Source organism: Liolophura sinensis, chromosome 7 (genome assembly GCF_032854445.1).
Source record: "Liolophura sinensis isolate JHLJ2023 chromosome 7, CUHK_Ljap_v2, whole genome shotgun sequence".
NCBI classification, from domain to species: domain Eukaryota; kingdom Metazoa; phylum Mollusca; class Polyplacophora; order Chitonida; family Chitonidae; genus Liolophura; species Liolophura sinensis.
In genome coordinates this window covers 40082458-40109235 of record NC_088301.1, presented here as the reverse complement: position 1 = coordinate 40109235, position 26778 = coordinate 40082458, and the positions used below count along the sequence as shown (strand labels likewise).

Below are 26778 nucleotides of genomic sequence, written 5' to 3'. Positions count from 1 at the left end.
TATTACATTTTTTTCCATATTATTCAAGTTTATATATATATATATATATTTTTTTTTTTTACGTTTGTTTGTAACCCTACAGTCTATTGTCAAACCAGTCTGGGGTATGGCATAAAAAACTAAAAGAATCAATTAGTTACAGGTGATCCATGATCCTGTTTGTCCTAAAGTGTAAATGTGCCATTTGGTCTTTAGGTTTCTGTTTTTGTGTTGAAGAAAAAGTGTGATTTTACTGCCATATAGGTTTGAATTAACTAAGTTACAAAGGTCTACATGTATACAGAATACACTTTCACATGTCTTGTAAAATTGTGATAGCAATACAAGAGAAACTTTCAACCTGTCCAAATATTGAGTTGGTATATTGATGTAAAAATGTACGTACGAAAAAACGAGTTTACTTTTCTTGTAACTTTTGTTATTTTGTATACCGTACCAAAGGTGTGCTCATTGTTTGTATCTCTTCCTGTATACTTTTTATGCCCACTGTTTTATAACAACTCGATATGACTGTGCTATTGAGTGATACATGCATCATGTCCAATGTAATGCATTGCGCCCATCCTAGCAAGTATCCACCAGTAGATTTGTTTGTTTGTGTTTGTTTCATCTCCAGACGCATGAGTCTCCCACCAAGTGCACATGAAGTATGCAAATGACAGGTGTAAATATTGTAAAAGTTTTTAGAAGTAACTCCATGTGTAGCAAAAATCCTTGTTTAAAACCCAGTCAAAAGAAAGGCCAGAAATATATTTTCTACCAATAGTTGGGCAGCTGAAACAACCTGGAATCCTGTATGCTTTATGATTTATCACTTAAACTGTATACTGCTGCTGATTACAACACAAATAACTGCTAGTTTCATAAAAAAAAACACATATCTACAGTTATGTACTATACTCATGGAACTTTAGTTCTTTAGGCATTACACAATTTATTAAAAAGTTGTAATTAAAATGCATTCGGCATCTAACTGAAAATATTTTAAAATATTTATTCTATTCAAAAGTAATGTTCTTCTCCATTAGTTGTTGGTTATCATTATGTTTTTGTATGTAGGTGGATATTACTAGTTTTTTTATGTTTTTATTGGTACATTATGTTTTTATTTTAATTTAACACTGCTCACATGAAAAATAAATCTGTCTTGTTGGCTTTATATTGTGTACCTTTGCATCTAATAAGTAGTATAATTAAAATAATCACGTTATTATACATGTAACAAAAAATGGGGGGGAAAAAGACTTCACAACATGTGGTACATGTATGTACTACATGTAAAAATAATGTGACAGTGAATTATAGATGTCTCAACTTCCAAGCTAAATGTAATCCAAGTATTTCATGAACCAGAAATGTAGCAAATCTTTGTAGCATGCTTTTTTTTTTTTTACAATTGAACACATTCAGACCATCTTCCATATCTAGTTTGGATGATTTCATAAGTAGTTTTGATCTAATTTGATGTTGAGTTACCTGCCTATATTTGGGAACTTGATTAATGCAGACAAGTTGGCCCATACGTGTGATTAGATTTATTTCAGTAGGAATTAACCTTTAATTTATTGTGTATTTAGTATGATAAACCTTGATTCCATCAGCACCTGCACACGTGTACCACCAACAGTTCTTTTCCTCTTATTTAACGGTTTAATTCCCTTGTTGTAATGTTTTCAGAAGCCATATTGTTAAACATGGTTGAGCAAGGTCTAGTGTTCAATACTTGTTATTAAAGCTGTCATCCACACCTTTTTCCCTCATGTTGTAGTTGAGTTGAACATATTACCTGGTAAATTTTGGAACATTTATTACAATATGGATTGCTTTATATTTGTACCTTTTCAGATGTTTTTTTTTTTCTTTTTTTTAAACATAACGATTTACATATGTTTACAACTTTACATGTACTCTAGCTGTTGATCTGGAATAAAACTCCTTGTCTTCTAATTAATTTTTGTGGAAATTATTTGTCAGCATGTTTCAACATACATGCGTAGTTGGAATTACTTCAATTTGCTAAAAAGATTAATTCACCCATAATGTTATTGATAAACATGCATATAGTCAACAGGGTGTCCAATTAGTGTTGATCAAAACAAATCACAGCTAACCTAACTCCTCAACCTTTTTGCACATCAAACAACTGTCAGTGCAATTTATGCATGGTTTTAATTAGATTTTGGAGACTAAACTACTAAACTTGATTGGATTGGCCAGTTTCAAGGCTTAGCAGAAAGTATAATTTTATCAGTCTACACAGTAGTACCTTCAGAAATTGCTTGAAAGGCTGAAGATTACAGTATTTTATTTATCCATTGAGTATATGCTTACAAAGGGGGAAACAGTTTTTATTCAGATGTGATTCCATGATGCGTTGGATGAAAATCAGAAAAAATTTTCATTATTATCAGGTGTTCCTCTTTAAATGGGTAGCAAGTTATATGCTCCAGCCCTTGATCCATTGTCTTTTGGGTCTATTTCTATCGGAAGGGTTGAACCATGCAAGGTGCTGTGGGTTGAGTGAAATACTCTTGAACAATGCAAACTATCAAATATACAGATGAGTGGACAGGATTTGGTTTGGATGTCCAACTTCAATATTTCTCTTTGATGACAATTTAGAGATTGACACTCGTATGACTGTTCGCTCTGGCTTAAGTTGGCCAAAGACAACTACATGTATTCATAATTTTTCAACAGTATGATGTGTATTTATGTATGTCATGCATGCAAAAGTTTGTCAGTAACTTGCAAACAGTCATTGGTTTCCTTCATCCATATTAAAAACTGGCCACCATCAGTGACAACATTTTTTTACCATATTTCATCATTGTTAAAGATGTAGGGATACTGTGCTAATTGGATTTATTTATTTATTTGATTGGTGTTTTACGACATACTCAAGAATATTTCACTTATACGGCGGCGGCCAGCATTATGGTGGGAGGAAACCGGTCAGAGCCCTGGGGAACCACATGACCATCTGCAGGTTGCTGGAAGACCTTCCCACTTGGGGCCGGAGAGTAAGCCAACATGAGAGCTAAATGGATATAACTGTAATAGCATTGAAAACAATCTCGATCCGTGTGATATTTGGCTATTTATTTTGTTTTGAACAAAATAGCCTTGGAAATGGAGTGGATTTTTAAAGTAGATAATACCAATCACTCAACTGCTTTCTATGGGGTAGGAGACAAAATTTTGAATGAATGAATGATTATAGCTTTTATGGCTTAACGCCACATTGACAATATTTCAGTCATATCGTAGCTATAACACAAAATTTGGACTTGGTATTAAAAAAAAGAAAAAATGTCACAATAGGACAAGTTGTCCTCCATACATATTTAAAACAATTCTTCAATATATATACAAGCTGCGAACTATAGAGAATAATCAATCTGTCTAAAATTATTTGTTAGCCATTTTGAAATAAAATACTTAAATAGTAAATTATAATTCTGCGAATATATATTAGTGTCCAATTATCTGACATTTTTATTACAGTTATTTACAGACTGTGAGTCAAAGGTTATGTAAAATTGATCATTTCTTTCATTATAAATACTGATGCAGATAGTTCTACCCATGAAATATTTTTCACCATAAAAACCTTTGCCAACCTTCTTCATGTTCCCATTTAAAGGGTTTGTAAATATATAAATACATTGTAATAGCATTGATTACAACATAAAGACCTGACTCCATCAACAGTTTGTACATAGGCTGAGAGGGCATATTTAGACGAAAAATTATATAAGGGAGGATAAAGTAGCGCAATTCCAACAATTTCTGTGGAACAGTTGCAAAAACGAGACACAGGAAAAAGGAAATTTTCCAATAAATGTCTTTTCCTTTCAAATTTTGCAGCAACACTCTAAAAGCATAGTAGTAAGCTGGTATCAAAGCATACTTTACAAATTCATGTCTTCGATATATTTTAGACCATATATAAAAGGGATAGTGTCTGTTGTCAGCCAATAAATATTCATGAACATAAGTAAATTTATACACACAAAACCAGGCAACTCCAGAAAACAGTATCATAGACAAGGGCCTTTTAGCTGTAGACACAACAAAGTCAAACACTTTATGTACCGATATCATGTACGGGAATCCAAAACATGTAGTACAACAAAGAAAATAAAACAATTGTGGAAAGTGCAAGCAAGCCTCATGGTGACTCCTATCCCCAACCACAATTCCTTTGTTCACATATATAAACAGAGCAAAACTGCAGCCCACCAAGACGTACATCCACAAACCTTTCAGTAGTGTAAAGACCAGTGAAAACATCTGACTCGGTGAGGTAAGGGCAGGAAACACTATCACCTTCCAAGTTAGTTTTAAGACTGCCCAATCTCCTAACTTCTCGGCATTCGCCTCTTTCTTTTCTACATACAGCTGACACATTAGAATTTTGCCAAGGACTAAGCCCGCCATGAAAATCACCCAAACTATGTTTGTCTGTCTGAAGATAACCGACATGACACCTATCACTGCAGCTGCCATGTTGTTGTCGTGCAGATGGAACACGTACATAAGCAGTACAAAAAACACAGCACCTGGGTCTGTGTAATAAAGAAAATTGTAGAAATACAGCACTGGGAAGCTGGTAAGGGTCATACTCTCAATCAAGGCCTTAACTCCTGTTGCCTGCAAAAAATAGTAGAAAATAGTCTGTTGGTGCATATTATAATCAAGTTTATCTTACCTACATAGTTTTCAAGTTGAATAAAACTAAGCAGAGATAAAAGGAACACACAAAGGGGGACAATGCTCAAATAGTCTACAAAATATTACAATTATCATTGTGATACATTTCTGTTCGGTAAAACTGTCATTGATTTTAGAAAAAAAAAAACAAAAGATAATATTTAAAGATTACTCAAATGGGTGATTTTTTTCGCTGCACATTGCGGGCCAAATCATTTGTTTTACTTTTTATTCACACCATTTTAGATACCTATATAAGACAAAATAAATAACCATCATAATACTCACTGCTTCTTTGTCATGGAGTTTTGCAGATAGTTTGTACAGCAGATACAAATTTCCAAAGCTAAACAGAACATTGATACCTCGTAGATAATATGTGTTGCATAGGGTTACTGGTTCCCAATCCAACATCCATGCAATTGGATTATACAGTCCTGATGTTAGAATGTACAAACCAGGCAATGTGGTTATCATGGGATCCCACTGTAAACAAAGAAGGATCAGGTATTAAAGCAGTCCCTTTTGGGGATTTTCTTATAATTATTCCCTCGATCAGCTTTGATAACAGTAGCAATGATAAAACATGTAGTGCAGCTGAGAAAATAAAATAACTCTGCTAACCAAATCATGATCTTCTTTGTTTTGAAATTTAAATTTTAAATTTTTTCTGAAAAGAGTGATCAGTAAAGATTAGAATAACAGCATGGTCCCCCATAAACAAAGGCGTCACCACTTCTTTAAAACTGACACTGAAATACATACACTGCAAGCTGTTTCCATGTAAAGAAAGGGTACCGTAGCACATCTAAGTGCTCTGTGCGATGTTAATCTGATTTTAATCGATCAGTCTTCTAAGTCTTTTCATAAAAAGAAAAAGAAAATTCCACTTAGAAAAGCAACCAGAATTCATTGTATGCTGTTATTCTAATCTTTACTGATACAGTGGACTCTCTCAACACTGACACCTTAACCGACATTTTGTCAAAACCTACAACACTTCATGGTCCGTTTTCTGCTCCATTTGATAATAATGTTAACTGTCTTCAGTAAACTGACTCTTGTCTATTCTGAACACGGACAGTGGTTTGTAGTACCAACATTCCTGTGAGTGTTAATCTGCCTTGTCTAATCTGACGCAGCATTTCGTACATCTGTCGGAGTCCAAGTTTGTTCTTCAACTTACCTGCTCGCCACAATTGCTGTCACAATTTTGCCTGCTTTTGCCCTGACAACATCCAACCATGGCCAGTAGACCAGCAAAGCATCACCGTGCGGAAATGAACTTCAGTGATAAAGTTCGATTTTTTGTAAAGTAATTACACGTATGTACTAAAGTAAAGTACAGATCAGCTTCTTTCCATATTTTGTTGATATGCATCACTGTGCTCTTTAACAAGTTTAATTAAACGTTTATGTATGTACAATACATATTTTGTTGTTCTTGTAGGCTACTTGCCCATGTTTAATACAATGACATCTTGTCTAAACCGCCATTTTATTTTTCAGTCCTGAGTACGGTCGAATTACAGAGAGTCTACTGTACATTAAAAAAAAAGACTTTTGGTGGTGTTTGGTTGGGTGTTCGTGATGGGCCTGTGTCCTGGAAGAAGAACGGGTTTGATGTAAAAATTTGGTCGGAGAGATGTAAACTATTGGATGACCTCAATTCGTTGAAAAATGTTTCAGAACAGGAACTTTTGACGTTCTTTAACGAATAAATGCAGCCCCAAACTCCCATACGTGCTATCATGTTCAGTGTCATTTAACTCTGTGACATCTCGATGTAGTGTTGACAAGCACTCATGTTTTGGACTTACCTTGTTAAATTGACCCTGACAATACAACTGGGCTTGTGGGATGTGGAAAATCTCGTCCATGTATGGTTCTTTTTGCACCTCATTGGTTTTCGTGAATAAAATAATCGTTAACACTTTGAACAAGCAAAACCCGATAAATGCTGCGACTACACTGGGCGCAGCCATCTTGCAACGTTATCATGCAGAGCTAGGTTGTTTATCCATGAGTGAAAGTCTCGTATATTTTTTTTTCTCGATTTACGAAAAGAAATAATTACACATTGGGTCATGTTTTACCGATTAGGACGTCTAACGGTTACATTGAAAGTAAAACGTATTTTGTGCTGTATGCATTGTTCATTCATAATTAGCAAATCATTTGTACTTTGTGTCAAACTTCTCACAGTGGCTAATGTTAAATTTTACACTCGCTGGTGCTGCGCTCACTTGATCATACTCCTTACAGCGCAAATGTCGCCCTCCACCTTTCGCTTTACATCACTGCCACCAAGAGACAAAGTTGACCTTTGGAGCCTGTGAGACGCACGTAGGCTTGCTTAGACTTAGCCTCCTCTTGCAGAACTATTTCACCCGCATTCAACATCGATATGTCAGGCAATGTTCTTCCCAGCTTAGATCAATTCCTTTTAATTGGTAAAACTAAAAATGGTTTCAAGTACAGTTTTCTTAAGACCTGGAGCAGCGGTCAGTCCGCAAATTAAGTAGCTTGTAGCTGGCCCGAAGATGCCATACCGTATGTCATTTTGCAGACACTGTGGCCGCACGGGTCTCCAGGCTCGGAGCACTTGGAGGGTGTTCACAAAGTTCCGAGCAAGATCAATGATGACGTAATTTCTGAAAAAATCCGAACGTTGACGGAAAAGATACATGATGTATTGGGGGTAATTAACAGGCATAAAAAATACCCCCAAAATAAACTTTTTTAATCAAAGTTCCGGAGCATAATTTTCTTGATTCGGCATAGAAACATATAATCTTTGTTTTAAAATCGTTCCTTCTCATGTATATCCTGTAATAAACACACATTCTTGTTCGTACTTAGGACAACAGTCAGCTCTTCCATACCAAAATGATGCTGTGCTTCCCTAAACACTCTTTAGTTATGTGTCTTTTAAATATTTACGCAGTATTATCCGACAGAGGGTTGTTCCGCACGCAAATTTAGGTCACAGTAAGGTGAAATGATGAACTGCTCTGCCTTAAATACAAATTGAATTTGTATTTTCCTTTCGTTTATATCGTTTCATCTGATTCATTTCACACAGACCATCTTTATAATTAGTATTAGTATAGGCCCCACATATGAATATAATCTATAAATATATAACAGAAAATAAAAAGTAAATAGTACCAGCGCAGATCTATGTGTCAGCTTCTTTACATGTATACTATTATATATATTAACACAAGATCGTAATAAAATACTTAATCTATATGCTCTAACTTAATTTAAAATGTAAGCTATTAGAGTCATGCTAGAATGTATTCTGTTATTATATATAACACAGTATTCTGTCATGTTCGTCAAATCTCTCAAATGTTGCACATCCAGCGGTATCGGGTAAGGCTACACAACAAACAACAGCGGTGTTTAACCCTTAAACACACATGATACATGTATGTGCACCGTATTTGAAAGGCTACATAATACATAGGAACATACATAGGAACTGTATGTACACGAATGTTAGAAATAAAAATTTACAACAAATCAGTGAAATATTACAGCCAAACTGAATGTTATCAGAGATTTTTAAATGTATTTTTGTATGTCTGATATAATATTATGTTATTTGGTTTGTTGAGCGAAATCCGACACCACTGCGTCTAGTTTTAAAAAACCCGGAGTCTTTAAGGACAGCTAATTCGTCAATGAAGAGTCTATCAAACCTGCGGCACATTTATATTTACCGCCCGGTCAGCAGGACGTCTTCAGACATGATGTCGTCACCGGAAATAAACAACTCAGATCATCTCCGCACGTGACAGTTGGCTCAAGCCAAACCCAGTTTCGGTTCCTGTATGTTTCTAGGCGACTTACCTTATTACGCCGAGACCGTGCGTGTTTCTATAGATCACACTAATAAGATGCATGTCTAGGTCTTGTGTGGTCGTATTAATAATGTGTGACATTTCTCAGGAAATTTCATGATGATGAAAGTTGGAAGAGGGAAGTTGAACCCGCTGTCAAAACATTCCCTGTAGGCGAAAAGTACAAGCTGGAATTGAATAATTCTAAAATAATCAAACAGGCATAGAATTCTGATAAATGTAGAATATATACATGTTTCAACTCCGCCTGTTGGGACTCTATTTATGATGGAACCATTAAATAAGGAGAAAAAGAAAGCTAGTCTGACCGACCTTGAAGAAGGAACTTGTCTCACTTTCCCACAGTATGGGAGCGGAAGTTTTTTGATTGGTAAGCTCATTTAATATAGCATATCTATGTTGATTAAACCAGTAAGACATGATTGAGTTGTTTCTGTCTAGTAGACCACCTGATTTATTCCTACAACTGCCAAGGATGATTCCATACAGTATATGAAGTATCTTTATGTTCTTAGATATATGTACATGAAAGTATGGTAAGTGCATCTTATTTTGCACATCTTAGACTGCTTAAGTCATGCATCAATAAATGTATGGTACTTGAGAAACAAAGCTTAATTGCTGCTTGATTTACCTATAATCTGATATTACTTACTAATCTGATAAATCATAACTTTCATTTTATATCTGTTTGTATATATTTATTTATGATATCTGTTATATATGTTTATTCTTATCACCAATGTAACAAAGTTTCTTTTTGCTGTCAGGATTATCAGCTGAAGATAAGGTCTGCATGGTCAATTGGGAGGAAAGAGACAAAGATCGCCATATTGTTGTTGAACTTTTCCGCATAGACCACACAGCTGAGAATAGTTACTACTTAACGCCTATTACTACAGACCTCCCTTGTTCTGTTAGCAGAAATCTTGTTAGGGAACGCCAACAATTGTTGAAAGGTAAGTTTGCTTCTATCTATAATGATTATGCACTCTGTTTATTGCATAGTGCATGGGGAAATGCAAGAAATGGGCCCAGTTTGTATCAATGTATTAAGGTGTACAGGTGATTTACAGTGTGTTATGTACTAAATTAATCACTTCAAATAGTAGGAACCATGTGAAAATATATTTTGACATGAGCAGGTTTTTTAGCATGTTTGAAAATAATGGGTAAAATATATTGGGGCCTCCGTGGCTAAAGTGGTTAGCGCACCAATGCGGCGCAGTAACCCAGGAGGCTTTCATCAATGCAGTCACTGAGAGTTCAAGTCAAGCTCATGCTGGCTTCCTCTCCTGCCATATATGGCAAGGTCTGCTGGCAGCCTGCAGATGGTTGTGGGTTTCCTCGGATTCTGCCTGTTTTCTTCCACCATAATGCTGGCCTCCGTCATATAAGTGAAATATTCTTGAGTACGATGTAAAACACCAATCAACTAAATCAAATAAATAAATAAAACATATTGTATCCAAGGCAGACCATCATTTGATTCACATCCTGATGCTGACACCCCACCACTTCCCACTAAATCCTGCGATTACTACCTATCCATATATGTATATATTTGCACGCTTCATATAGATATTGGGACATAGCAAATTGTGACGAGGAAAGTCCATTAATGTGAATTGTTAAAATGTTCACAGAATTTTACCAGAGTTACCATACGTGTACTTGCCTAAGATATTTATATCAAATCCTCTGGGTTATGCATGAATAGCTAATTTAGTATAAATTTATAAGAAAAGTTAAAATAAAAAGCAAACAGAGATTTGCACAACTTGATTTGAATAGTATTATTGTTTATAAGTGGTACTACATTTAGTTCTTCATGATTTTACAGAATGTAAAATAGAGATTGGTGACAAGGTTTTGAAATTTTCGGATGGAGGCAAGAAGCCACGCAAACTTCCTCCAACCCCAGGGGTGATGATCCTGCCCACTGCCCCACCCAAACCCAAACGGAACAACGATCAGGGCATCTCTGATGAAGATGTCAGGAAAGAGGTGAGTTTGTACACTCTTAATTATTATTCATTACTGAACTATGGAAACCTTCCTCTTTTTTTCGCAGCTGCAGTATTCCACAAAAAGGCAAACAATGTGGATGGCTTTGTGAATATGAAATTTATATGTTGTAGTGATTTTTTTTTCTTTTTAATTTAGGAGCTTGGAAAACCCAGAAATAATTTACTAAAATCCCTTTTAATTTAGTCCCACTTATCAACTAACATTAGTACTGTTTTAAACAAACTAAAGGTAAACACTAGTCAGTGTAGATGGTGAAAAGTGTTCTCATTGCTCCATGGAATATGGTATTTACAAGGAGTGCTGCGAGTATTCCAAAGGAGATACTTACGCCTGGTGTTATTAATGTATTGTTGTTACAGTGATTGATTTACATGTAACAATCAATTATTTTCAGAAAGCACTGTAATGAAAAGCACGTAGCTACCATATGGATTAATACTCTATGTAGGCATAAAGTTGCACGTATTGCATCAGATATGAAAGCATTTGGATCTTAGTATTACATTAGAGGGGCCTCCGTGGTCAAAGAGGCTTGCAAGCGCCAATGCGGTCATTGTGCGCTCACACATGCTGGCTTCCTCTGCGGCTGTTTGTAGGAAGGTCTCAGCAACCTGGGCCGTAGGTTTCCCCCAGGCTCTGCTCGGTTTCTTCCCACCATTATGCTGGTTATCTTCGTTTAAGTGAAATATTCTTGAGTACAGCATGAAGCACCAATCAGATAGGTAAATAAAATAAGTAATACTACATTAAAAAACAAGTGAAACTTGAACTACAATGACAAATTTATTGATATGACCTCAGTCGTAAATATGCAGGACCTAATGTCATACGTGACGGTGATAATGTTTTATTTGGCTTGTTAAAAAAAATTGGCATACATGTAGGTGAAGGTGCTTTAAATCAACAACACACCGCATGTGCACTTTGCTCATAAATTTTATACTATGATGAGTACCTACATCATCTTATGGTGAAACAGCACACACGGTCATGGTGCATAGTCTTATTTATGCTCTAGTTATGTAGCGTTGACACTTAATTGCAGGAGCCTGAAAGCCTGGAGGATAGTGAGGATGCTGATGACTCTTGGCAGTATGTTTCCTTCACCTGGGGCAGATAATGATACTGGGCAGCGGGTCTTACACCGCCCCGACCAGGTGAGATGTTTGGTGCCTACTAACTGCCCCCACTCTTCCACCTGTGTGTCATTTCACTTTTTCCCTCCTGTGTGGGTTACCCGTTCATGCTTGTTTTGTATATAACATTTGCATACATCACACCCATGTACTCATGGAAATGGATATGGTTTAACCTCGCAAGAGCTTATATCATATTACAGGATACATTGCTATTCCACAGAGACTATTGAATTAAGTGCTGATCGTTGTGTATGCGCCAGGTGCATCATTCATTCCTACACAATAAATATATATTCATTTTAACCAAGAGGTATAAAGATCGAGTGCTGTATTGAGTAATTCTAAAACTTCTGTGATTTTTCACTAAAGATTCCTGAGATGTCTCCCATAACCCATGTGTCTCTACAAGTATGCCCAGGTACGCATCCCTGATCCTCCATTTCTCATGCACACACTGTCACTCATTTATTTATTACTTCCTTAATATTTTAGTAGCACACCTGTTAATAATGTCATGCATAATTAGTTTTAGTAAATTGTAGTTTATATCAGTACATGGCAGTAGTGCCATTCCAGCAACAAGCAGTGAAAATAATGACTTGTTATGCTCTGTACACTGTTGTAACTGTAACTGACACTTTAGCCATAATCCTTTATTAGGCTTCTAAGCTGAAAGTGTAAAGTTCTCTCTCAAACAATTGAAAAATTCTTTTTGGACTTTGATGTGTACTTTGATGAAACACTGCTCAAAAAGTTAAAATTCATGTACATACAGCCCATTTGTCAGCGGTGCTTTTATCAAGCCTTTTACTCAAGATCTTCCAAAATTTAGGAAGGATATTAGTAGTGGTGAAAGTAGAATATTACATTTCTTTACCAGCCTTTGGAAAAGTAAAGATGATTGTTATTCATTAGATGGTTTATAAACCATGTGAGAAAAAAGAAACTCAATATTCCTGCTAGAATTCATATATTTGCTTGAAATCCCATATCATATTATATTTGATATGCATGTAGAGCAATATTATTTACTTATTATTTAAGTCTGAAAAAGGGATTGAAAATCCATTAAAGATTTTAGAAGCTCACTGTTGGAATTTTTGAATTTTGGTATAACATTGATGTATTCCAGTGTACATGTATATCAAGCCATTGGTTCAGAGTCTGCTTTCATTTTTTTTGTCATTCTATGTGTGCAACTTTTTGAGATATAGTCAAAAAAATTGATTTTAGGGTTTTGAAGTTTATAATTTCATTGGCCAGTAGATAAAATTTATGAAAACTAGAAATTTGTACCAATTACAGCCCAAGATATATATTTTTCATTATGTTGGCCATTTTAGGCTACCATCAGAAATTTTCTAACTACAAGCCTTTAAATGACATCACCCATACAAACTGCTTGTGTATCCTGGGGCTGTTAACATAACATGTTATATTAGTCTCAGGTGTATCTTAATACACCAGCATGGCTGTGTTGGTGATAGACTGTTACAACATTGTGACACCAGAAACTGATCTATACTGAAGGAGCATTAAATTCCTTCAGTGTTTCACTTTAATTGAGTTTGAAAAGTTACTGGATTAGTTTATTCTCATGAATACGACTGTATTTATAACATATCCTTCCCTTTCTGAATCTCTTTATGTCTTTTGAAAATTCAGTCTTTGCTTTGTGTGATGGTGCAAAATAATGGTTTCTTTTGTTCTGTACAAACAAAATGTGCAAATTACAAACTGAAAAATTTAAATTGTGTAATACTGTTGGGTTTATATTAGTACATGTAGTTCTTTTGTGCAGCTCTCATGTTAGATTAACCAAAGTCTATAACATAATATATTTATATGTGCACAGTGTGTTTTTTTTACTTGTAACATGCAAATGTAATGCTTTGACCTTTTCTGTGAGTTTTTCAATGAGGCCTTGTATTTGAAATATCTATTTAACGTCACAGTAGCATTTTTAAAAATTTTTGTTAATTTGATTTTTGATTACCCTAATTCATCAACCTTTTCACATATGAAAGAATAACTTTGGGTGCAATTTATCCACATTTATAATTTAAAGGTACAAAGGTACATTGATTAGATTGACCAATTTCAGGGCCTCCCAAAAAGTATAATTTTGTCAGCCTATACAGAATAGTGCCTTCTAAATATGCTTGATTAAACACCTTGGAACTTGCAAAAAGGTTGAAGAATTACAGTAACATTATTTTTTTTTAATTTTATTAATGTGTTTGAATGTTCACTTTCGTTTCACTGTGTAGTCAGACCCCCAGGTGTTGGTTGTTAAAGTCCCTTTAAATGCATGCATAGATAGGTTGATATATTTGTTGTATATGATGTTTTGTATGATAAAAAAAAATTCTTTGCTCTGAAACTGGGCAGTTATGAGTTATGAGCATCCATCCATTTATCAGTGGATAATTGGGTGATTAAAAAAACAAAAAGATTATATTCACTTCATCAGTCTGATAAGTTTTGCTCCTTTACATTCTGCTTGGCTCAGAATTTTTATTTTTATTTTTTGGGGGGGGGGGGGGGGAGGGGTCAATAACAATCATACTGCTTTAGAAAATCAAGCCCTGTCGATGTGGTCAGCACATATTAGGTGGTCAAAGTTTAATGTGCACTGAGTTGTTCCTCAAAATAACATCAATTTTGAAAACATCATAAAAATTATGAATTTTAAAGTACTTCATGCTTACTTTGTGGCTGTCTTTTTATTCTGCTCCATGCCTACTTTATGGTAATATAAACATATTGAATAATACCGTACTTCACTACAAGGGTGGAGTTTATGAATTAATGCTCAGGCATTTCAATTCAGTTACATATTGGCAACTTTGTGTTCTTTTTTAAACCTAATTGTTTTTGAGGATGAAACAGTACTAGCTTTGGGAGGCCTCCTTGGACGAAGGGCTTAGCATGCCAGCATGGCGTAATGAGGCAAGAGTTCTCACCAATGCATTTCATGATGTCTTTCTCACTGACCATACATGGGGAGGTCTGTCAGCAACCTGCAGAATGTTGTGGGCTTTCCCCAGGCTCTGTGCGGTTTCCTCCCACCATAATGCTGGCCGCCATCATATAAATGAAATATTCTTGAGTGCGGTGTAGAACACTGATCAAATAAATAAATATTGTTTATACTAGGGATTCTCCACCTGAGTTAGACAAAGTATAATGGGAATCCGCCTTACTGTATTACTCATATTGGAATTGGGTTCCTTCAAGTTGTGATAGTATAACTTAAATAGTGATCCTCCATTCTGTGGCATTAACATTAAGATTGGGATCCTCTTTGCTATAGTGGTAAAACTGGACAGGGATTCAGCATGCTGTGGTGGTTAAACTGGAATAGGTATCCTCCATGCTTTGGTGTGATCATCACAGCCTGATTCCATATATGTTGGTGAAAGTGAAGGTGGGATTCTCAGAATAGTAGTGGCCAAAATTTATTGAAGATGCTCCAATTTTTTTTTTTTCATTTTTTACTTTTTGTTTTGTTTTGTTATTTTGGTCATTGGCACCAAAATGGTTATTATCAGTGCTATATTGATAAGCTTATCTTAATGAGATATTACAACTATATGATGGTGAAAAGAGGATGGAGATTGGGCACCTTATGGTGTTCATAGTTTTATTTCACTGTACTCTATAAGAACTCTTGACATAGGCTTTTAAAGTTCTTTTCTTCATTGTCGCAGATTGCCAGTGTAGCTGCAAGTCATGTTGTAAGGCAAATGATGTTGTACACAGATTTGAAAATGTCAGTGACCATGATGGATGAACTATACCGAGCATTTCAGGTAATAGTTAAGCTAAATTTTCCTTGAACGTATGTTCAATGATTAAGAGGTCAAGGGTAGGCATAAAATTAGGTATTGAATTAATTTAGCAGGCTGCTCAAACATACATGTACTTATACTGCACAAGGGGGATTTCACATTGCTAGTGCTGATTTATGGTACAGAACTTATTGATCGTGTTTTAGGCCTGTATTTGTGTATGTTGCTCTGTATGGTTTTATATTCAGATTACTATAGGTGTACGAGTCATTTTAATTCCATTATACATATATACTGATTGCAAAATACTGTACCTGATCAAGAGAACCATGTCATAAAATTAGTCAAAGCTTTTGTTTATTTTATTTTATTTGTTTTTTTTCTTTTTCTATTTATTTTGATTTTTTGTTTCCAGAGTGTTGTGGAGATAAACAGAGAGATGTTGTATGATTTTCTGGAAGAGTCAAAGAAGGAAATGGAACAAAACAAACGTGCCAGGTCATCTGGTCTAGCTGCTGTGCAGCCTCTTCATGGACCAGTTATTGAACTGCTGGTGGAACTGCTAAAACATTCCTTGGTACCAGACCATACTCAGATAACTAAACATGTTGTATTGGGGTCACTGCATGTTTACTGCAACTGTCAGGCCCTTGACTATCCTCATGGTTGTTCAAATGTTCAAATTCAGCTTTTGCATGGTCGTTCAGTCATTGGGTTTACCACATGTCTGGTGAAGAGGGATAATTGCAATGTACTCCAGTTTTTCTCACCCATAAAACAGACTGTTTAACTGAGAGGCATAATGGTTGTAGACAAATTCAAGAAAATAAACCAGGATATGTATAAGTTTAAGCTTCATGAGGGGCAATGTATGTCTGCCTATGTCAACATCTTATAAGAAAAAAGATATATTCGTCACATTAAGTTTGACTGAATTTGTTTTTGTAGGACCCTGTCTCACATGTTATTTTATGGCTACTGTTTTTGCGGACTCTCAGCCATTTCACCCAGAATATGAAAAAGATGGTGGCTTGTCAGGCAGCTGCTGCTATAATGGGATCCATGGCAGTCTATTTAGAAGTCCCTGAAGTTCAACAGTTTGGGCTTGAAATACTATGTAAGCTGGCAACCTACCAACCAGAAAATAATGAAAAGGTAGGTAAGAGATTCCAAATAAAATGCCTATTTAATTTAATCATGTTTAGTTTGTAGCCTAAAGAGAATCTATAAAGTCCCTATCCGTGGGTAGGATTAAGCAATCATGGCTTGTGTGTTTCATCATTTTTCAAAGGTGTACATAAAAAAGAAGAAGGGCTATGTCATATTTATCATCATTTTTGTTAAAAAGTTCTGTAGCAGATTAAAACATTGTTCATGTGATAATTTTGGCACTAATTGGCAAAACTTCATGGGACATGAAGAACTGGTTGACTGTAGGAATGGTAGAGACGTATGGTTTGATACAAAAACTTTCTTCTAGGTGTTTGTATTTTGCTACTCTACTAATAAGCTTGTTTTAATCATTAAATTCATCTAGGCACCTGTACGTGAAACAGGAGTGGAAATGATCATACGAGCTATGAAGTATCACGAAGGTGCCCTAGCAATCCTTCGACCTGCTTGTCGAGCTCTGGCCAATTTGGCTTTGACTGTTTCAGGATTATGCATCGGTGTGTATGGTCTATGCCTTAATAGTTATTTGTTAATTGTTTAAAATGTTGATTCATTTAAAAGGATCATTTACATTGATTTACAGAACAAAATCTGCAGAATGTAAATATTGTACAGCTCTAGTTTGCGATGTAGGGGCTATAGTCAGGCAGGCTGAAACACATTTTAAGATTACCCTCCATATTTAAGATTAACATATTTCTGAAATATTGCATCATGGCATGACATTGATAATGCTGGGAAATGTTGGAAAGAGTATCAGAGCTGTTAAAGAAGGCTTTTTGCCAGTTCTCACCAGATATATTTTTTGGTGGAACAATGTTGGAACTACAGAAAGTCACAACGCGAAAATGACACTATAATTTGTTAACCCAATATAAATTTACACATCCTTTACAAGATATATGGTGGCTACAGGCAATTTTGAGACAATCTATCAGGAAAATATATGAATGTATATGTGAAATCCTAAAGAAAAAAGACCAAGGTATCCAAACAGAAATCGAGATCAATGTGTGCAATCAGATAAAGAGAAGCAAATTGTGCGAACAGAAATCAAAGTCAAAGCGAATACAGTAGAAAACAAAATTGCTGCAAACTGAAAGCCATCTTTTGTGGAAACAGATGATTCAGGGTCAGAAAATGGGGAAGCTGTACAGCGGAGACAGGAATTGCTGTCATACATCCATAAAGAAGCCATCCCTGTAGTACAAGATGCCATGTGTGCCTTCCCTCGAGACTTAGGGGTTCAGATGGAAAGCAGGCGATTGTTTGCTGTATTTGCACCAGAAAAAGACAGGTAATAATGTGAATGATATTATTCCTTATTGCCATTATTGTACAAATGTTAATCACATATAGGTTGTATCTGTGTGAAATTATAGTTTTCACAGTGAGATGTAAATTACTTCAAACAATTTGAATATACCTGGCTATTTTGCTTAATTAGATATAAATTACTTTAAACAATTTGAATATACCTGGCTATTTTGCTTAACTTTGTCTTTTTTTTTTCCTTTTTTTTTAACCTTTTTGGTAAACAAACTGCAGGTCATGGGATTATATAATTTTCTTCTGTATGTTCAAGGACTTCCAGTTTTTTGTTTGTGTAAAAATGGAGAAGGAACCTTTCGAAGAATTTAACTTCAGAAAATTCTTTTCACCAACAGTTCTGTGACAGATTTGGTGAACATTACAGAGGAAGAAGCCATCAGCCTTGATGATAGCGACATTGACAGCCGAGACAAAGAAGAAGCAAAACCAGGCATCTTGAAATCTGCTCGATCTTTTGAAAACCTTCGCTCACCAAGGCGCAAAGTGCAGTTTACAGCAGAAACTGTTGGAGGTTCTCTGTCAAGTGATTCCATATTTTTGGATTCCATAGAAACCAGTAATCGTTTTGATTCTGGATCAGGTCGCTTCATGGATTCATTTGGCAATGAAATGGACATGCCAGATTCAGCCACTTACATTGGGGAAGAAAACATGTTTTTCCCAGAGACACCTAAAGTTTCATTGGAAGGGAACAATACATCCACACCTCAGTTAATCTATGTCCCGCCTTGCTCTGGTAGTGAAGACTCTGATCAAAGTGTCACAAGGGGAAATGACTCCCAAAACCGTTATGACAGCTTTGACGCTGAAATAGACAACAGTGTAAATCAGCTATCAGAAGTATTAATCGAAAAATCTTCTCCACAAGACAGTTCAGATAGCACAGATGATTCTATGCAACAATCCAAAGAAGTTTGTGAATCACCACCTGTTGTCTTAGAACCACCACCACCTGTTGTCTTAGAACCACCACCACCTGTTGTCTTAGAACCACCACCACCTGTACCACCAAGGCAGGCATTGTCAACCTCGAAAGGAAATGAGATTAAACAAGATCGCACGAAAGCAGAGGTCCAGTTTCTTACTCGCCTCATGAGAACTGTTGTAAGTTGTCTGATTGTGCCACTTTATTCTTAACTAGAATGCAGTGCAAGAGATCAAACTCCATCATGGCTACATTCCACTACACATAGAAGTGGTGTGTCATTGGTGAGGAATTATTTAAAGGAGTACTGGATCTGGATCCCAATTTCATGCACAAAATTTTGTCCTATTGACTTTTTCTATAAAGTTTGCCGATAGATGGAAAAATAAACAGATAAATGCAATTAAAAAAACATGACCTTTGCACAGGTAATATTGCAAAATTTACTGATGAATTGCTGCTAAGTAATCAATTTTGATAATATTTTTCAGCAAATTGCTCCCAGGTAGCTGATTTTGATTGAAAAAGTGGTATTACATGTATTATATTATTTGCAGATAACTGGACACATTTGTTCATTGGTTCTCTCTGGTGAAGATTCCCAGGCTCTGCAAGCAATAGATCAGCCACTGGAAAGCCTTCTTCAGTCTGCAAATGTCAATGAGTTCCTTCTATTGAGTATGGCTGAAGAATACTCACTTAAAAAGTCATTAATGGACATAGATCCTGTGATGGTCATCAGTATTATTGATGCTGTGAGATACAGGTGTGCACTTATAAGCAATACTAAAATTTATTTATGCATGTCCACTGTCATCTGTAATGTATCGGTGAATGATGGTGACATGGAGCCAACACATCAGAAGCCATCATTAAATGCAGTATATTCTTGCAATATATTCATATGACCTGAATTCCTAAGCAACAGGATTCAGTTTGACTTATGCGACCGGCGCATAGTACTTGTGTCAAAAAGTATGAGAAAACCTTGCGAATGTGAGCGTCTAGAAGTGTCTGACTAGATTCAGTGTCAGTGTGCATAGGTTGACATAGATGTAGAAATGTAACCATAACATGACTCATTGCTCATGGTACTTCAAGATCACAAACTGTGGGCAAACTGTGCTCAACTGGATGCAAGCATGAGTAGATACAGCGGGATGCTTTGGGTCGCAGAAAAGTAGAACATATTCAGCTCCAAGCACCTGCAGAGTTAGCAGATGTGGCATCCTTGTTAATATGTGGACTACTAAACTAGGCTAGTTGGCAAAGGTCTTGTCCATCTTTTGCAACTGCAGTTCACCATACAACCCTTTCTAAACCAGGAGTGAATTCTCATATAACTTGTTACATACCAGTACACAGTTGAGTACAAAATTTCAACTGCAACTTAGATATGGTTTCCTAATTAAGTGACTTGAAAATTAATGTGCTCATCATATATCACAAGTTGTAATTATTGTTTTCAGCCAGAGTCACTTGGGGAAACTACGTCCTTCAGTTTCAATATCCAAGCAGACAAACTGAAAGTCCTGAGATCAGGACACACACAGTAACACACAGAACCTCTAGCTGGATATGAGAACTCATTTTCAGTTTTAACGGAAGGAAAGCAATGTGCATTTTTAACACACCAGAAAGGCTCTAGGGATTTTCATTGTGGTGATCATTACTTTGTAAAGAATTTCTTACCAATAATCCGTACATCTTTACAAAGTTAACCTGTCACACAAGCAATTTGTTCAGGGGTTAATATACTAAGGTTAGAAGGGCATGATGTAAATGCAATTTACATCATCACCACCTCTCTGGCCGTTAGCGAGAAGGTCTGTCAGCAGCCTCCGGATGGTTGTGGGTTTCCCCTGGGCTCTGCCCGGTTTCCACCCACCATAGTGCTTGCCGCTGTCCTATAAGTGAAATATTCCTGAATACGGCATAAACCACCAATCAAATAAATAAATAAATCAATTTATATCAAGTTGGCCACTAGAGAAGGGCAGAATGCATATAACATCAGAGATCAGTACAGATATGACTGTTAAGATGCTACACAAAGAGTGACTCCCAAAAGCTGTTACTGGCATTTCTTGTTCCTGCAGATCGCTTACATGTGACCTCCTGAAGTCCAGTCTAACGGAGCTGCTCAGTCGGATGAGTGACAAATTGAACGCAGAAGTCTCGAATTGTGCTTTCGAAAGTATATACGTCACTATTGCAGATGTCAACTTGGAACCAATATTTTTAGGTATGTTTGGTCTGCTTTTAATATTTATTTATTTATTTGATTGGTGTTTTACTCAAGAATATTTCACTTATACGACAGCGGCCAGCATTATGGTGGGAGGAAACCGGGCAGAGCCCGGGGGGAACCCACAACCATCCGCAGGTTGCAGCCAGACCTTCCCACTTATGGCCGGAGAGGAAGCCAGCATGAGCTGGACTTGAACTCACAGCAGCCGCATTGGTGGGTGGCTCCTGCGTCATTACGCTGCGCTAGCGCGCTAACCAACTGAGCCAGGAAGGCCCCTGCTTTTGATATAGTAAAGCATTAAAGTTACAGTGATTCACATGGGGGTATTATATTTATATGTTTTTTATTTATTCTTTTAAGAGAAAGAAAACACTAAAATGAAGTATATATCAGATGAAAAACACTGTCAAGGAAAATAGTTTAACTTTTTTTTTTTAGATCTTCTCCAACCAAGTAAAATGCTTTAAAATGCTTTCAATACACCAGATTTTATGGTGGTCTATTTGGACCCAAAAGACAGCAGTGACATCACATCCGTAATTTTTTACTTGAAATAGTTCGTTTGAAGGCTCATTCCATTAATGTGCCCACATGTGTGTGTGTGTGTATACATATATATATATATATATATATTGAATGATGAAATCTAGATGTCTGTGTCAAGGGGCAGAACTTAATGTGACGTCAGTGATCCCAGCATGGTCAGAGATTCAAATGTATTTAAATACTATCAAAAAAGTTATAAAAAATGAATTTAACTACTTTCCTGGGTGGTGCTTAAAGGTCTTTTGGTCTAACATAGATTTTCTGTTATTGTTTTCTTTATGTTTAAGTTTATACAAGTTGGCATGCCTAATTGTAATAATCAGACTTAAAAAGCTGATCTGATGTTTTTTTCTGTCCTTTCAGAGAAGAAATTTGTTCGACAGATGATAAAATCTCTACCTCATGTTCAGGGAGAATTTCTCAAGACTAAAGTAGAAGAACTGCAGGCCATGTTGACAGACCTGTTGTAATTGTTGATAGGAGTTGTCTGTCTCTTGGAATCTGATATTCCTCACATATTTTTTGCAGGCTACACACTATGTATATGTGGGAAATAGTTTTAACAAATTGTAATATTAAAATGACTCCTACTTCCAACAAATGGTGCTCTTTTTTACCCCTTTAATAAAATTCAACCATTGAAAAATTGAGGTACACTATGCTTGCAACGCTTGGTGTTAGACCATCCATGTGTCTCTCGATTGACTTTAGTCAAGGTTACAGTCTGTTAATGCATAAACACTTAGGCACACGAAAAACCCTTCATTTTCTATGACCCGAGTCAATTTTTTCATGGTCATGTGTCCTTATTAAAGTTACATTTTGTTACTTGTGGACACAAAACCCTTCAGTAATTTTCTTCAAACATGTTTCAGATATGCAGCTAGTTGTAGAAGAACTAACAGTTTTGCATTGACCTTGATCTTGATCTGTTTTTTCAAAGTCACTTGGCCTGTGCCTCTGTTTTTACATGTACACCTATCTCTGGCAACTGCTTATGGCTGAGGGGTATTTAGTATCTTGCTCAGTAATTTTTTGTTGTTGTTGTTGTTCTTAATTTACATGGTTTGTTGATTTTTCTTTATATCACCCATAATTTTACTATGGTATATTAAATTTTGCAAAGCCTATATTGTTGAAGGTTCAAATTTTAGTGAAAAAAAACAAGAAAGAATAGTGCTATTTGGGTCATTTTGGATGAACATATGAAAATATCCACATGCATCTTCCATTTGTTATCCTAGAGGTATCTAATGTTTGTGCTTGATTATTTTTTGAGGTGCTAATTTATACATCTGTATCAGAATATGGCATACATCAGTAACTGATCATTCCATTTCAGTACATATGCCTTTTGGTGTTGTCTCATTTGTTGTTTGGCTCATAATCACTTAAGTATTACTTTTGTGCTGTCAGTTTAGTTAATTCGATCGGAATTCATATTCTATTAGTCGAGTGCTATAAAGGAAGACTTGATGAAAACTGTATACTGACAGAAAATTTGTTTGTATATTGTAAATATGTTAATCTTAAGTAAATAGATGCCAAGATATACGACAGAAAAAGATTTGCTTCAGAACCACTCATAGGCTGCTGGAAGAACTTTTCACGTACCGCCAGGGAGAAAGTCAGCATGAACTGGACTGGAATTCACAGCGACCACATAGGTGAGAAGGTCATGGGCCATTGTGCTGCACTAGCACAATAGAACCACGTAATATGGTGAAATATGCCCTGTAAAACTAGTCCTTGTCCCAGTGGAAAACATAACCAATGTTCACACAAACATACTGATTTAAAAAAAGCTTTATTTTGAGTACAGTACATCTGTTTGACAGATAACATTTAAGCACCTTGAATACGTTACAGTAGTTCTTCATTTTCTTGGAAATGTATTAATATAGATGACTACCTAAAGACCACATGTTATAGTAAATTCTGATAAATAATGTGTTGGACATAAATAAAATTTGAAAATGGAAAAAGAACATTTAATATTTTCAGTGAAAAAAAAAATTGGTTCTTTGTATTTATTTTTTTACATTTTGATACCATTGGTTATTTTACAATTCATGTACACCATCAGAAACGTGGTACATACACAGTCACCAACATTCTGTTTAGCCTATATGTGTGGTAGAAATTGCAAATTCCACAATCCAGTCAGCAATAGTTAATTACCACAGAACCATGTAAATACTATTTCATGAAGAGGACTTGCCCCAGGATAATGAATCTGAAATGACTGGGTACAAACTCAATCTTGCTTCAGAACGGTTTTCTGCGATAAATCTGTTTAGCGAAAGATTTTTGTTTTAGACAGAAATGAAAATTAAAGCTTACAGTAGAATCTTAAATCAGGAATAAGGTCAGAAATTGAGTTTCTATTTTCATACCCCGTTCACACGGGCAAAATTAAGCTTGTTTACCTTGCGAAAGTGGCTTTGAGTCAATTTGACGTCGCCTATGTGAACCCAAAGTGGGGGCATTTAATCTGGTGTGGCTTTAACCCGGTTTCAGGGCTTTAGCGGATTTATCTGTGCCATGTGAACGTTAACTGGATTAAATGCCCCAGGTACATGGAGGTCAGGATTACTAAACCGAGTTAAATGTGGCCATGTGAACTGGCAAGTCCCTGAACTGGGTTAAAACTGGCTTGGCCATATGGCCATGTAAAGGCACGCATTTTTACAATTGGCTTTGATTTAAACCAGTTCAGATTTGATCCGGTTTGAATTTTGGCCGTGTGAATGGGGTTTAAGCTTAAGACAGTTTCATGTCTTTGTAATCCCATGTTAATTGGTGTGACAACAGAAATGACCTTGATAGCACATAGTATGAAGGAATGTTTGATTTAACCAAATGCAATATTGTAAACGTATATGTAGAGTACATGTACTTAATTATAGCAAATTGAATTGCACCTTTGAAAATTCACATGTGTAAAGCACGTCTATCCTTAATTACAGTAAGCTCATAGCTAATGATTAATGAAATATCCATGAATTTGTAAAGCTTATCATAAATTCTGTAACCAACTTCCTGGAACACAATTTTAACAAATAACTTTAAACAGGGAACAAAAAGTCTTTCCAAAAAACAAAAAGAAACATCATGATTCAGTCGGTGGTGCTGCCAAAAACTTCATTAAATAAAAATTTGCATGTATATTATAAAGATGTTATATGCATAATATTATGGCCAAACTTTGAAGATTTTAATTGGCACTATGGTATATGTACTCTAATGCACCCCCAAAAGAATGCCATATGAATAATACCAAAATAACAGCATGTCTTCTTAATTTCAAACCAATTGAATAAGATATGCTTGTTCTGTCAAACCAAATGTTGGATAAGTTCCATGCAGGAATTAGCGCTTCTAATGAAATGTTCACTTTAATGCACAAAAATGCAATCTAAGAAAGCCACCACAATGGATAGGCTATGGCATTATTATATACATGTTGGAATGAACGCTAGCCTCAACAAGGGACACTTGAATGAGTGACTTACTATTACATATATACTATATACAACAGCCTGAGGGGAATTTGGCAATTAAACTGGGGTTTAATGAATACATCAACAAGCATACATGTAGTTGACGCAAACAATGAATTAAAACTAATTATGAAGCCATAAAAATTAAGGTTTTGACCAGACGGAGTGTTGCATTTGCAGCAGATGAAGGTACCATGTCAAAAATAATAAATGTACTGCTGTATAAAGACTAATATTTACACGTTCATTTATCAAATTTATAGTACACATACTGCCTTGATCTTTTCAGTTTAAATGTACTTTACACCCTTTAGACTTTACGGCATCAGCTTTTGAAATAGGGATTACTTCTAGAAACATAGTCGATTTGTTCCCAAATGCAAAAATATATGTACTGTGTTCCAGTTACAAAGTATACCTATTAGCCTGCATAAATAGGGATGAAAATTTACATACATTTCAAGTGTCATTAAAAAGGCTTTAGGCCAAATATGGCAGAACAATACCAATACTGATACCATCTTTTGCATGGTGTGAAATCATGAAAGTACATATCTGTTGACCAGAAATGAGATTATAAATACGGCATGATGGAATTCTTCACGTATTATGGATAATAACAGAGATGATTAATGATTGAAACCTTAAAATAAAGACATTTGCCATGCAAAAGGGTGACTAATGTAAAAGCATACATATTCGGAAAACAATATGTAAAACCATAAACATATACTACAAGCCATGTCTGTAGAGGAATGATAGATGACACACAATTCACAGCAGGGCAAAATTTGGAATAATCTCAGTCAAAACCAGAAAGAATATCATTTGTCAGTGAGGCGATGGGGCATGGAAAAGCATATAAACTGAAGCACTACAAAGTGCAATACCAGGTCCATATCACTCATGGACATGCTTTCTTTAACAAAGGATTACAAGCTACATTCTGTTTTGTTCTCTCCTTTGAAATAGTTTTGCTTGCACTTTTACACGTAGAGCGAATCTAGACATGCACTGACTGTTAATATGCTTCCATTTCAATCAACATATATGCATGATCGGCAAGTTTAAAGGGCAAAAGGGCACTTTCACCAAATATTACATTTTTTTTTATGTTGGCTGGTAAAGTATTTTCACCAATGGTAGAGGGAGAGTGGAAAGGTACTGAAGTGAAAGCAGTTGGGAGCAAATACACGTGTTCAAGATAAACAAAGCTTCCTTGCAAATCGGTAGGTCCCTGCCAAATCTTGATAAGCTCCCTAACATTGGTTTACTTAGGTTGCAAAGCACAATTTGTTACCATCTGAACCTGTTTCTGATAACTAAGATTTAAGTGGCAGAAGGTTAAAAGTAAAACATGCCAGTTCTACTGGAATTTATACAAGAGTTTTTGCCCCTTAAGGTCTGTCATAAACATTACTTTATAAATGTTGTCAATTTAAAACACAATCAACATGATGAACATGCATTTACAAGGAATGAGCAAAACAGTAAAA

The 26778-nt window shown here is 35.8% G+C and overlaps 2 protein-coding genes across 3 annotated transcripts; one reads left to right on the top strand and one right to left on the bottom strand.

Annotated features, from left to right (window-relative positions):
* Window positions 1-3130: 3130 nt before the first annotated feature.
* On the bottom strand, window positions 3131-6680 carry LOC135471526 (putative Dol-P-Glc:Glc(2)Man(9)GlcNAc(2)-PP-Dol alpha-1,2-glucosyltransferase). The gene is made up of 3 exons (XM_064750792.1): window positions 6537-6680; window positions 5005-5202; window positions 3131-4656 (listed from the first exon to the last, which is right to left on the bottom strand). The coding sequence occupies exons 1-3, from the start codon at window positions 6594-6596 to the stop codon at window positions 3601-3603; spliced, it is 1314 nt and encodes a 437-aa protein (XP_064606862.1). The 5' UTR covers window positions 6597-6680; the 3' UTR covers window positions 3131-3600.
* Window positions 6681-8142: 1462 nt separating this feature from the next.
* On the top strand, window positions 8143-22273 carry LOC135471882 (uncharacterized). Of its 2 annotated transcripts, XM_064751290.1 has the most exons (12): window positions 8143-8958; window positions 9359-9547; window positions 10432-10595; window positions 15472-15573; window positions 15968-16129; window positions 16501-16707; window positions 17090-17222; window positions 17848-18022; window positions 18393-19161; window positions 19540-19748; window positions 21082-21227; window positions 22143-22273. In XM_064751290.1, exons 1-12 carry the CDS (start codon window positions 8853-8855, stop codon window positions 22247-22249), a joined length of 2469 nt encoding a protein of 822 aa, XP_064607360.1. In that variant the 5' UTR covers window positions 8143-8852; the 3' UTR covers window positions 22250-22273. The 2 variants fall into 2 exon arrangements, with proteins under 2 accessions (XP_064607360.1, XP_064607361.1); XM_064751291.1 differs by lacking the exons at window positions 8143-8958; window positions 9359-9547 and adding an exon at window positions 11665-11776 and having other exon boundaries at window positions 10465-10595.
* The last annotated feature ends 4505 nt before the right edge of the window (window positions 22274-26778 follow it).

Bases quoted from the DNA above. Each gene is read 5' to 3' on its own strand.
- LOC135471526 (XM_064750792.1), bottom strand. From the start codon at position 6,596: ATGGACGAGATTTTCCACATCCCACAAGCCCAGTTGTATTGTCAGGGT. The intron at 5,203-6,536 runs GTAAGTCCAAAA...CTTTGTTTACAG, and splicing joins GTCAGGGTCAATTTAACAAG to TGGGATCCCATGATAACCAC. The intron at 4,657-5,004 runs GTGAGTATTATG...TATTTTTTGCAG, and splicing joins AACTCCATGACAAAGAAGCA to GCAACAGGAGTTAAGGCCTT.
- LOC135471882 (XM_064751290.1), top strand. From the start codon at position 8,853: ATGATGGAACCATTAAATAAGGAGAAAAAGAAAGCTAGTCTGACCGAC. The intron at 10,596-15,471 runs GTGAGTTTGTAC...TCATTGTCGCAG, and splicing joins ATGAAGATGTCAGGAAAGAG to ATTGCCAGTGTAGCTGCAAG. The intron at 16,130-16,500 runs GTACCAGACCAT...TTGTTTTTGTAG, and splicing joins AACTGCTAAAACATTCCTTG to GACCCTGTCTCACATGTTAT.